The 13174-nt window shown below is 61.4% G+C and overlaps 1 protein-coding gene across 1 annotated transcript in view; it reads right to left on the minus strand.

Annotated features, from left to right (window-relative positions):
- Positions 1-1089: 1089 nt before the first annotated feature.
- LOC144487196 (serine/threonine-protein kinase WNK2-like) overlaps positions 1090-13174 on the minus strand; it is a gene marked incomplete at its 3' end in the record, with an annotated part of 124144 nt that continues 112059 nt past the window's right edge. Inside the window, exons 14-15 of the mRNA XM_078205250.1 lie at positions 6280-6453; positions 1090-1141 (exon numbers count right to left, since the gene is read on the minus strand). Coding sequence (XP_078061376.1) covers positions 1090-1141; positions 6280-6453 — 226 coding nt within the window. The remainder of the gene's footprint in view (positions 1142-6279; positions 6454-13174) is intronic.

Raw genomic sequence — 13174 nt, forward strand, 5'->3', positions numbered from 1 at the left:
GGGGACGAGGGGTTAAAGGGGAGGGGGAGGGGCAGAAAGTGGGGAGGTGGGAGGCGGGGTCGAGAGAGAGAGACAGAGAGAGAGAGGGATACACACAGAAAAAAAAACGCACGCGCTCAAACTCGCCCCACCTTCCCCCAGCCTTTCCACAAGGCTGGGCTTCGTCCGGGGGGGGCGGGGGGGCATAAGCTGCAACTCCTGTTCAGTCACACAGCAAACCCAATGTTGGCCATGCATCATAAGAACTAGGAGCGGGAATAGGCCATTCAGCCCCTTGAGCCTGCTCCTCCATTTAACATGACCACGGCTCATCTCATCCTCAATTCCACTCTCCCACCCGTTAACCATCGCCCTTCAGACCCCTACTCATTAAAAATCTGTCCAGCTGCTCCTTACTCAATGTCCCAGCATCCACCGCACCCTGGGGCAGTGAACTCCACACACTCACCACCCTCTGAGAGAATTCATCGCTCCTCACCTCAGTTTTAAATCCGACACCCCTTATCCTAAAATTATCACCCATCGTTCTCGATTGCCTCACAAGTGGAAACGTCCTCTCTACGTTGAGTTTGTCAATCCCCTGTACGCCTCAATTAGATACCATTAAACCTGTTCCCCCACAGCCCCCCCACCCGCCCCGAAAGCAAGCGGGACAGATATCAGTCCGAGTACGTCAGTGGGCTGTTCGAATGTGGCAAGGCAGCCGAGTCTCACCTTGCTTCCTGGTGGGAGTTGCCAGATGATGACTTTGGAGCAGGAGTCCTGCCAGGGTCCTTCACACTACCCGGGACAGGGCCAGGGTGGGGTGGGATGGGGGGGAAGATTCACAGCCGGCCATTCCTGCAGCTCCGCCATCTGCCCAGCCAAGAGCAGGGACCTCAGCACAGGCCGAGGGCAAGAACCTGGAAACCCAGTTCCAAGGGTAAATGGGAGAAACCAGGTGAAAAGTAGGTCAACGAGGGGTATAACAGGCGAGAGAGAAGGGCACTCGCTGACTGATCACAATGCTCACCACTGTGAAGTTCTAACACCCCTAGGGGGACTGAGCTGGTGGCCGACCCTTTGAAGGTTAGATTCCACAGTACTCACCGCTCGTTTGAGAGACTGCTTGGCTCATCTGTAACTGCTCCGCACCTACGTGCTAAACCCACAGAGAAACAAAGATTAACATCTACACCAGCCGCTCAATTCAAGCTCTCTTCCTTAAAGGCGCTCACCTAACGTGAACGCGGAGATGGTGGGGAGGGGAGGGGTGGACATTGCATGTCTTCCCATGGCCTGCATCGGATTGCCTCCTCTCCTTTCCTGAAGGGGACAGCTCCTGTCGTGCGAACAGCCCAGTCGGCATTGCATGGCGCTGGTCTTCAAGTGTCGCAGGAGGGTGATGTTTGGCCCTTTCCGTGGGTCGAGGGGTGCAGGCGAGTCGCATAGAAGTTGTGGGGGAAGCATGCAAGTGAGAAAGAAAGTGTTTGCCGCCAAGTTTGATGTTGCTCTAACATGGAAAGCTGGCACGTGCACAGTGATCAGCAGCAAGGCATGGAGTGACCTTCCCCCTCGGCAACCTGGGCGTGCTTTGGATAACATTGTTGTCACTACTACCACTCCAGGCGAGGCCAGCTTGCTCAGCACGCCCCTACCCAGCAAGTGCTCTGCTCAAACATCCAGCTCATTCTCACCGGAAAGGGTCACATAACAGACCTTCCAAAGTGTGAATCGTACCCAAAGCAAAAGTAACTTGGGGGGAGGGGTGGGGAAAGAGTTGCAGGAAATAGAGAATGGAAAAGAAAAGAAACTTCACTTATAACAGGTACAGCACAGGGTTAGATACAGACTAAAGCTCCCTCTACACTGACCCCAGTAAACACTCCCAGGACAGGTACAGCACGGGGTTAGATACAGACTAAAGCTCCCTCTACACTGTCCCCATCAAACACTCCCAGGACAGGTACAGCACAGGGTTAGATACAGAGTAAAGCTCCCTCTACACTGTCCCCATCAAACACTCCCAGGACAGGTACAGCACGGGGTTAGATACAGAGTAAAGCTCCCTCTACACTGTCCCCATCAAACACTCCCAGGACAGGTACAGCACGGGGTTAGATACAGACTAAATCTCCCTCTACACTGTCCCCCAGTAAACACTCCCAGGACAGGTACAGCACGGAGTTAGATACAGTGCAAAGCTCCCTCTCCACTGTCCCCATCAAACACTCCCAGGACAGGTACAGCACGGGGTTAGATACAGAGTAAAGCTCCCTCTCCACTGTCCCCATCAAACACTCCCAGGACAGGTACAGCACGGGGTTAGATACAGAGTAAAGCTCCCTCTACACTGTCCCCATCAAACACTCCCAGGACAGGTACAGCACAGGGTTAGATACAGACTAAAGCTCCCTCTACACTGTCCCCATCAAACACTCCCAGGACAGGTACAGCACAGGGTTAGATACAGACTAAAGCTCCCTCTACACTGTCCCCCAGTAAACACTCCCAGGACAGGTACAGCACGGAGTTAGATACAGTGTAAAGCTCCCTCTCCACTGTCCCCATCAAACACTCCCAGGACAGGTACAGCACGGGGTTAGATACAGAGTAAAGCTCCCTCTACACTGTCCCCATCAAACACTCCCAGTACAGGTACAGATGGGGATTAGATACAGAGTAAAGCTCCCTCTACACTGTCCCCCATCAAACACTCCCAGGACAGGTACAGCACAGGGTTAGATACAGAGTAAAGCTCCCTCTACACTGTCCCCCATCAAACACTCCCAGGACAGGTACAGCACAGGGTTTGATACAGAGTAAAGCTCCCTCTACACTGTCCCCCATCAAACACTCCCAGTACAGGTACAGCACAGGGTTAGATACAGAGTAAAGCTCCCTCTACACTGTCCCCCATCAAACACTTCCAGGACAGGTACAGCACTGGGTTAGATACAGAGTAAAGCTCCCTCTACACTGTCCCCCATCAAACACTCCCAGTACAGGTACAGCACAGGGTTAGATACAGAGTAAAGCTCCCTCTACACTGTCCCCCATCAAACACTCCCAGGACAGGTACAGCACTGGGTTAGATACAGAGTAAAGCTCCCTCTACACTGTCCCCATCAAACACTCCCAGGACAGGTACAGCACGGGGTTAGATACAGAGTAAAGCTCCCTCTACACTGTCCCCATCAAACACTCCCAGTGCAGGTACAGATGGGGATTAGATACAGAGTAAAGCTCCCTCTACACTGTCCCCCATCAAACACTCCCAGGACAGGTACAGCACAGCGTTAGATACAGAGTAAAGCTCCCTCTACACTGTCCCCCATCAAACACTCCCAGTACAGGTACAGCACAGGGTTAGATACAGAGTAAAGCTCTCTCTACACTGTCCCCCATCAAACACTCCCAGGACAGGTACAGCACGGGGTTAGATACAGAGTAAAGCTCCCTCTACACTGTCCCCATCAAACACTCCCAGTACAGGTACAGATGGGGATTAGATACAGAGTAAAGCTCGTGGGTTTATTGGTTTAGTTTGTGGACTCATTAACAGACAGAGAACAGAAAATAGGAATAATCGGCTTATTTTCTGATCGGCAGGATGTAACAAGTGGATTGCCGGAAGGTTCCGTGCTTCGGGATCAACTATTTGCAACCTATATCAATAATGATACAAAGCTCGGTGGGAAGCAAACTGTGAGGACGATGCAAGGAAGCAGCAGAGGGACTAAATGATCGGGCAATTTCTTGGCAAATGCAGTCTCATGTGGATAAGTGTGAAACTATCCACTTTGGTCAGAAGCTCTGGGGTAGCACAGTGGTTAGCACTGCTGCCTCATAGCACCAGGGACCTGGGCTCGATTCCTGGCTTGGGTCACTGTCTGTGTGGAGTCTGCACGCTCTCCCCGTCTCTGCGTGGTTTCCTCCGGATGCTCCGGTTTCCTCCCACTGTCCAAAATGTGAGGGTTAGGTGGATTGGCCATGCTAAATTGCCCCTTAGTGTCAGGAGGATGAGCGGGGTAAATGCGTAGTTACGGGGATGGGTAGGACTGTTCTCCGTGCAGGCTCAATGGGTCGAATGGCCAACTTTACTCTGTAGGGTTTCTATGACTCTATGACACAGATTCAATTCCCACCACAGCAGCTGGTGGGATTTAAATCCAATTAATAAATACTGGAATCGAAAACTAGTCTCTGCAACGGTGACCAGAAACTATCATCGATTGTCATAAAAAGCCACCAGGTTCACTAATGTCCTTCAGGGAAGGAAATCTGCCGTCCTTACCCAGTCTGGCCTATGTGACTCCGGACCCCACACACAGCAATGCAGTTGACCGACACTTAACTGCCCCTCTGAATCAGCCCTGGCCAACCACTCAATTCAAGAGGCAATTAGGGATGGGCAGCAAATGCTGGCGACACCCACACCACCCAGAATAACAGGAATAAACCTTGCCTCGGAGGGTCCACGGCTCAGCTGATTGTGGAGAGATGGAGCAGGACGCTCTCCGGAGATTAGGGGGATGAGAGATGATGCCACTGAAACCCATGATTGTCAGCGGAGCTGGATGCTGTTATCTCCAGTCCAGAGGCTGGAACTGGAGGGCACGTCGGGGAGTGGAGGGACGTGTGGGGTGGGGCACTTTACTCAAGGGTTGCAAATTCCCTACCCCAGAGGGCTGTGGATGGGTTTGAGCAAGGTTCAAGATGGAAGGGTATTTGGACAGGGCAGGAAAGTTGACTTGATTGAGTTCAGCATTTTCTTAGTAAATGGTGGAGCAGGTTGGAAGGGCTGAATGACCTTCTCCACTTTTTTATCGTTTTCCTCCTGCGCACACTTCTCTTGTGTGTATGCTCTCCTGTAAAGCTCGTTTCCACATTTCACCTGTCCCAGGGCAGGCAAAGCTCATGGACAGATAGAACAAAGTTCCCGTCCACACTGCACCGACATCTGCACCTGAGCGTCAACCATCAGGAACCCGTCCACTCTCACACTTTGGCCTCGGAGGAGCTGGGGCTGCTTCCTGTGCTGTGGTTTGGTGCTGCATGGATCTGAGATTGCTCTCGCCTCTCACTTCCTGCCGGAATTCTACGTGCTTGGAATCAGCTGATGGCGTTCCTCCTTCCAAGCCACTCTGCGGGGCACGTTGCCACATAAACCAAGGGTTGGCATTTCCCGGGGAGGGACAGTCTGGGGGTGGGGGCGCAGCAGTGCAGAAGTGTCACCACTCTCCCTCGTGGACAAAATGCAAAATGCTGAGGCCATCTTTGCGAGTGCACAGAGTTTCCCCAGTATTTTTCAACACCATTCCTTCCCCCACCACTAGATAAAACAGATTAACTCGTCATTTATCTGCTAGCTTCGGCAGCTACATCAACCCTCACTCACATCAGTTACTCAAAAGGAATTAATTATTTTTTATTCATTTGTGGGACACAGGCGTCGCTGGCTGGCCACCATTTATTGCCCATCCCTAGTTGCCCTTGAGGTGGTGGTGGTGAGCTGCCTTCTTGAATCGCTGCAGTCCACGTGCTGTGGGTTGACCCACGATGCCATTAGGGAGGAAATTCCAGGATTTTGACCCAGCAACAGGTGATGGTATCCCCATGTATCTGCTGCCCTTGTCTTTCTAGATGGAAGTGATCATGGGTTTGGAAGGTGCTGCCTAAGGATCTTTGGTGAATTGCTGCAGTGCATCTTGTAGATAGTACACACTGCTGCTACTGAGCGTCAGTGGTGGAGGGATTGAATGTTTGTAGATGTGGTGCCGATCAAGTGGGGGCTGCTTTGTCCCGGATGTTGTCAAGCTTCTTGAGTGTTGTTGGAGCTGCAGCCATCCAGGAAAGTCGAGAGTATTCCATCACACTCCTGACTTGTGCTTTATAGATGACAGACAGGCTCTGGGGAGTCAGGAGGTGAGTTACACGCCACAGTATTCCTCGTCTCTGACCTGCTCTTGTAGCCACTGTGTTCATGTGGTGAGTCCAGTTGAGTTTCTGGTCAATGGTAACCCCGAGGATGTTGACAGTGGGGGATTCAGTGATGGTAAAACCATTGAATGTCATGGGGCGGTGGTTAGAGTGTCTCTTGGTGATGGTCCTTGCCTGGCATTTGTGTAGCGTGAATGTTATTTGCCACTTGGCAGCTCAAGGGGGGCGGGGGGGCAGGGGATGATCTTCATTCGATTACTTTGTCTACGCGCCCTATTCTGAGATGTCCCTCCTTTGGCAAGGTGGGGACGGGTTGTTCAAATCACGAGGCAAAACAGCCATCCACCTCTGACTTACCACACTGCTGCTGTCAGACTGGCCTGCATCTGCGGGGTGGTGAGGGGCAGTCACTACTGCACCGTGATCGCCCTCCGCTGTATTGATCAGCATTTCTTGGGAACTTGCAATAATAGCTCGCATTTCCTCAATAAATTTCATCTTCTGCATTTCCAGCATAAAGTTATTTTCCACCTGAAGTGAGAAACATACAGCGGGTTAGCCTGCTCACAGGAAGGAACACTGCACTGGTGTGTGTGCGTGTGTGTGTGTGTGTGTGTGTGTGTGGAGTGATGCACAGCAGAATGCGGGCGGGGCGAGGGAGGCGGCGGGCGGGGCGAGGGAGGCGGGCGGGGCGGCGGGGCGAGGGAGGCGGCGGGCGGGGCGAGGGAGGCGGCGGGCGGGGCGAGGGAGGCGGCGGGCGGGGCGGCGGGGCGAGGGAGGCGGGCGGGGCGGCGCGAGGGAGGCGGCGGGCGGGGCGAGGGAGGCGGCGGGCGGGGCGAGGGAGGCGGCGGGCGGGGCGAGGGAGGCGGCGGGCGGAGCGAGGGAGGCGGCGGGGCGAGGGAGGCGGCGGGCGGGGCGAGGGAGGCGGCGGGCGGGGCGAGGGAGGCGGCGGGCGGGGCGAGGGAGGCGGCGGGCGGGGCGAGGGAGGCGGCGGGCGGGGCGAGGGAGGCGGCGGGCGGGGCGAGGGAGGCGGCGGGCGGGGCGAGGGAGGCGGCGGGCGGGGCGAGGGAGGCGGCGGGCGGGGCGAGGGAGGCGGCGGGCGGGGCGAGGGAGGCGGCGGGCGGGGCGAGGGAGGCGGCGGGCGGGGCGAGGGAGGCGGCGGGCGGGGCGAGGGAGGCGGCGGGCGGGGCGAGGGAGGCGGCGGGCGGGGCGAGGGAGGCGGCGGGCGGGGCGAGGGAGGCGGCGGGCGGGGCGAGGGAGGCGGCGGGCGGGGCGAGGGAGGCGGCGGGCGGGGCGAGGGAGGCGGCGGGCGGGGCGAGGGAGGCGGCGGGCGGGGCGGGGCGAGGGAGGCGGCAGGCGGGGCGGGGCGAGGGAGGCGGCGGGCGAGGCGAGGGAGGTGGCGGGCGAGGCGAGGGAGGCGGCGGGCGGGGCGGGGCGGGGCGAGGTAGGCGGCGGGCGAGGCGAGTGTGGGAGACCATAAGCCTCTAAGACATCGGACCAGAATTAGGCCACTCGGCCCATCGAGTCTGCTCCGCCATTCAATCATGGCTGATATTTTTCTCATCCCCATTCTCCTGCCTTTTCCCCATAACCCCTGATCCCCTTATTCATCAAGAACCTATCTATCTCTGTCTTAAAGACACTCAGTGACCCGGCCTCCACAGCCTTCTACGGCAAAGAGTTCCACAAATTCACCACTCTCTCGCTGAAGAAATTCCTCCTAATCTCTGTTTTAAAGGATCGTCCTTTTAGCCTAAGGTTGTGCCCTCTGGTTCTCGTTTTTCCTACTATTGGAAACATCCTCTCCACATCCACTCTATCCAGGCCTCGCAGTATCCTGTAAGTTTCAATAAGATCGCCCCTCATCCTTCGAAACTCCATCAAGTACAGACCCAGAGTCCTCAACCGTTCCTCATACGACAACCTCTTTATTCCAGGGATCATTCTTGTGAACCTCCTCTGGACCCTTTTCAAGGCCCGGTGCACCCTTCCTTAGATACGGGGCCGCAAAACTGCTCACAATACTCCAAATGGGGTCTGACCAGAGCCTTATGCAGCCACAGAGGTACAGCCCTGCTCTTGTGTTCAAGCCCTCTCGACATGAATGGTAACATTGCATTTGCCTTCCTAACTGAACATGCGCGTTGACCTTAAGAGAATTCTGACTCCCAAGTCCCTTTGTACTTCTGATTTCCTAAGCATTTCCCCATTTACAAAATAGTCTCTGCCTCCATTCCTCCTTCCAAAGTGCATAACCTCACACTTTTCCACATTGTATTCCATCTGCCACTTCTTTGCTCATTCTCCTAACCTGTCGAAGGCCTTCTGCAGCCCCCCTGCTTCCTCAGTACTACCTGTCCCTCTACATATCTTTGTATCATCTGCAAACTTAGCAACAGTGCCTTCAGTTCCTTCCTCCAAATCATTAATGCATATTGTGAAAAGTTGTGGTCCCAGCACTGACCCCTGAGGCACACCACTCGTCATAGAGTCATAGAGATTTACAGCATGGAAACAGGCCTTTCGGCCCAACTTGTCCACACCGCCCTTTTTTTTAAAAAACCCCTAAGCTAATCCCAACTGCCCGCATTTGGCCCATATCCCTCTATACCCATCTTACCCATGTAACTATCGAAATGCTTTTTAAAAGATAAAATTGTACCCACCTCTACTACTACCTCTGGCAGCTTGCTCCAGACACTCACCACCCTCTGTATGAAAAGATTGCCCCTCTGGACACTTTTGTATCTCTCCCCTCTCACCTTAAACCTATGCCCTCTAGTTTCAGACTCCCCGACCTTTGGGAAAAGATATTGACTATCTACCTTGTCTATGCCCCTCATTATTTTATAGACCTCTATAAGGTCACCCCTCAGCCTCCTACGCTCCAGAGAAACAAGTCCCAGTCTATCCAGCCTCTCCGGCTGCCATCCTGAAAAAGACCCCTTTATCCCCACTCTCTGCCTTCTGCCAGTCAGCCAATCCTCTCTCCATGCCAGGAACTTACTCTTAGCACCATGGGCACTTAATTTATTTAACAGTCTCCTATGCGGCAACTTGTCAAAGGCCTTCTGGAAATCTAAATAAATCACATCCACTGGTTCTCCTTTATCTAGCATCCTTGTTACCTCCTCAAAGAACTCTAACAGATTTGTCAGACACGACCTCCCCTTGACAAAGCCGTGCTGACTCAGTCCTATTTTATCAAGCACTTCCAAGTACTCTGCAATCTCATCTTTAATGGACTCTAAAATCTTGATGTAGAGATGCCGGCGTTGGACTGGGGTGAACACAGTAAGAGTTTTAACAACACCAGGTTAAAGTCCAACAGGTTTATTTGGTAGCAAATACCATAAGCTTTCGGAGTGCTGCTCCTTCGTCAGATGGAGTGGAAACCTGCTCTCAAACAGGGCACAGAGACACAAAAATCAAGTTACACAATACTGATTAGTCTGTATCTTTAAGATCTGGCTGGCTCCAGGGATTCGCATTTTGTAGGGAGGAAGGCGGGGGGGGGGGGGGGGAGGGAGGCGGGGGGGAGGGAGGGAGGCGGGGGGGAGGGAGGGAGGCGGGGGGGAGGGAGGGAGGCGGGGGGGAGGGAGGGAGGCGGGGGGGAGGGAGGGAGGCGGGGGGGAGGGAGGGAGGCGGGGGGGAGGGAGGGAGGCGGGGGGGAGGGAGGGAGGCGGGGGGGAGGGAGGGAGGCGGGGGGGAGGGAGGGAGGCGGGGGGGAGGGAGGGAGGCGGGGGGGGAGGCAGGGAGGCGGGGGGTGGGAGGGAGGCGGGGGGTGGGAGGGAGGCGGGGGGTGGGAGGGAGGCGGGGGGTGGGAGGGAGGCGGGGGGTGGGAGGGAGGCGGGGGGTGGGAGGGAGGCGGGGGGTGGGAGGGAGGCGGGGGGTGGGAGGGAGGCGGGGGGTGGGAGGGAGGCGGGGGGTGGGAGGGAGGCGGGGGGTGGGAGGGAGGCGGGGGGTGGGAGGGAGGCGGGGGGTGGGAGGGAGGCGGGGGGTGGGAGGGAGGCGGGGGGTGGGAGGGAGGCGGGGGGTGGGAGGGAGGCGGGGGGTGGGAGGGAGGCGGGGGGTGGGAGGGAGGCGGGGGGGTGGGAGGGAGGCGGGGGGTGGGAGGGAGGCGGAGGGTGGGAGGGAGGCGGGGGGTGGGAGGGAGGCGGGGGGTGGGAGGGAGGCGGGGGGTGGGAGGGAGGCGGGGGGTGGGAGGGAGGCGGGGGGTGGGAGGGAGGCGGGGGGTGGGAGGGAGGCGGGGGGTGGGAGGGAGGCGGGGGGTGGGAGGGAGGCGGGGGTGGGAGGGAGGCGGGGGGTGGGAGGGAGGCGGGGGGTGGGAGGGAGGCGGGGGTGGGAGGGAGGCGGGGGGTGGGAGGGAGGCGGGGGGTGGGAGGGAGGCGGGGGGTGGGAGGGAGGCGGGGGGTGAGAGGGAGGCGGGGGGTGAGAGGGAGGCGGGGGGTGAGAGGGAGGCGGGGGGTGGGAGGGAGGCGGGGGGTGGGAGGGAGGCGGGGGGTGGGAGGGAGGCGGGGGGTGGGAGGGAGGCGGGGGTTGGGAGGGAGGCGGGGGGTGGGAGGGAGGCGGGGGGTGGGAGGGAGGCGGGGGGTGGGAGGGAGGCGGGGGGTGGGAGGGAGGCGGGGGGTGGGAGGGAGGCGGGGGGTGGGAGGGAGGCGGGGGGTGGGAGGGAGGCGGGGGGTGGGAGGGAGGCGGGGGGTGGGAGGGAGGCGGGGGGTGGGAGGGAGGCGGGGATGGGAGGGAGGCGGGGGGTGGGAGGGAGGCGGGGGGTGGGAGGGAGGCGGGGGGAGGGAGGGAGGCTGGGAGGCGGGGGGAGGGAGGGAGGCGGGGGGGGCAGGGAGGGGGGGGGCAGGGAGGCACGGGGAGGGGGGCCAGGGAGGGGGGCCAGGGAGGGGGGAGAGAACGAGGTGGGGGGGTGGGGGAGAGCGCGAGGGGGTGGGGGAGAGCGCGAGGGGGTGGGGGAGAGCGCGAGGGGGTGGGGGAGAGCGCGAGGGGGTGGGGGAGAGCGCGAGGGGGTGGGGGAGAGCGCGAGGGGGTGGGGGAGAGCGCGAGGGGGTGGGGGAGAGCGCGAGGGGGTGGGGGAGAGCGCGAGGGGGTGGGGGAGAGCGCGAGGGGGTGGGGAGAGCGCGAGGGGGTGGGGGAGAGCGCGAGGGGGTGGGGGAGAGCGCGAGGGGGTGGGGGAGAGCGCGAGGGGGTGGGGGAGAGCGCGAGGGGGTGGGGGAGAGCGCGAGGGGGTGGGGGAGAGCGCGAGGGGGTGGGGGAGAGCGAGGGGGTGGGGGGAGAGCGAGGGGGTGGGGGGAGAGCGAGGGGGTGGGGGGAGAGCGAGGGGGTGGGGGGAGAGCGAGGGGGTGGGGGGAGAGCGAGGGGGTGGGGGGAGAGCGAGGGGGTGGGGGGAGAGCGAGGGGGTGGGGGGAGATCGAGGGGTGGGGGGTGATCGAGGGGGTGGGGGGTGATCGAGGGGGTGGGGGGAGATCGAGGGGGTGGGGGGAGATCGAGGGGGTGGGGGGAGATCGAGGGGGTGGGGGGAGATCGAGGGGGTGGGGGGAGATCGAGGGGGTGGGGGGAGATCGAGGGGGTGGGGGGAGATCGAGGGGGTGGGGGGAGATCGAGGGGGTGGGGGGAGATCGAGGGGGTGGGGGGAGATCGAGGGGGTGGGGGGAGAGCGAGGGGGTGGGGGGAGAGCGAGGGGGTGGGGGGAGAGCGAGGGGGTGGGGGGAGAGCGAGGGGGTGGGGGGAGAGCGAGGGGGTGGGGGGAGAGCGAGGGGGTGGGGGGAGAGCGAGGGGGTGGGGGGAGAGCGAGGGGGTGGGGGGAGAGCGAGGGGGTGGGGGGAGAGCGAGGGGGTGGGGGGAGAGCGAGGGGGTGGGGGGAGAGCGAGGGGGTGGGGGGAGAGCGAGGGGGTGGGGGGAGAGCGAGGGGGTGGGGGGAGAGCGAGGGGGTGGGGGGAGAGCGAGGGGGTGGGGGGAGAGCGAGGGGGTGGGGGGAGAGCGAGGGGGTGGGGGGAGAGCGAGGGGGTGGGGGGAGAGCGAGGGGGTGGGGGGAGAGCGAGGGGGTGGGGGGAGAGCGAGGGGGTGGGGGGAGAGCGAGGGGGTGGGGGGAGAGCGAGGGGGTGGGGGGAGAGCGAGGGGGTGGGGGGAGAGCGAGGGGGTGGGGGGAGAGCGAGGGGGTGGGGGGAGAGCGAGGGGGTGGGGGGAGAGCGAGGGGGTGGGGGGAGAGCGAGGGGGTGGGGGGAGAGCGAGGGGGTGGGGGGAGAGCGAGGGGGTGGGGGGAGAGCGAGGGGGTGGGGGGAGAGCGAGGGGGTGGGGGGAGAGCGAGGGGGTGGGGGGAGAGCGAGGGGGTGGGGGGAGAGCGAGGGGGTGGGGGGAGAGCGAGGGGGTGGGGGGAGAGCGAGGGGGTGGGGGGAGAGCGAGGGGGTGGGGGGAGAGCGAGGGGGTGGGGGGAGAGCGAGGGGGTGGGGGGAGATCGAGGGGTGGGGGGTGATCGAGGGGGTGGGGGGAGATCGAGGGGGTGGGGGGAGATCGAGGGGGTGGGGGGAGATCGAGGGGGTGGGGGGAGATCGAGGGGGTGGGGGGAGATCGAGGGGGTGGGGGGAGATCGAGGGGGTGGGGGGAGATCGAGGGGGTGGGGGGAGATCGAGGGGGTGGGGGGAGAGCGAGGGGGTGGGGGGAGAGCGAGGGGGTGGGGGGAGAGCGAGGGGGTGGGGGGAGAGCGAGGGGGTGGGGGGAGAGCGAGGGGGTGGGGGGAGAGCGAGGGGGTGGGGGGAGAGCGAGGGGGTGGGGGGAGAGCGAGGGGGTGGGGGGAGAGCGAGGGGGTGGGGGGAGAGCGAGGGGGTGGGGGGAGAGCGAGGGGGTGGGGGGAGAGCGAGGGGGTGGGGGGAGAGCGAGGGGGTGGGGGAGAGCGAGGGGGTGGGGGGAGAGCGAGGGGGTGGGGGGAGAGCGAGGGGGTGGGGGGAGAGCGAGGGGGTGGGGGGAGAGCGAGGGGGTGGGGGGAGAGCGAGGGGGTGGGGGGAGAGCGAGGGGGTGGGGGGAGAGCGAGGGGGTGGGGGGAGAGCGAGGGGGTGGGGGGAGAGCGAGGGGGTGGGGGGAGAGCGAGGGGGTGGGGGGAGAGCGAGGGGGTGGGGGGAGAGCGAGGGGGTGGGGGGAGAGCGAGGGGGTGGGGGGAGAGCGAGGGGGTGGGGGGAGAGCGAGGGGGTGGGGGGAGAGCGAGGGGGTGGGGGGAGAGCGAGGGGGTGGGGGGAGAGCGAGGGGGTGG

Source organism: Mustelus asterias, unplaced genomic scaffold (assembly GCF_964213995.1).
Source record: "Mustelus asterias unplaced genomic scaffold, sMusAst1.hap1.1 HAP1_SCAFFOLD_642, whole genome shotgun sequence".
Taxonomy (NCBI): Eukaryota; Metazoa; Chordata; class Chondrichthyes; order Carcharhiniformes; family Triakidae; genus Mustelus; species Mustelus asterias.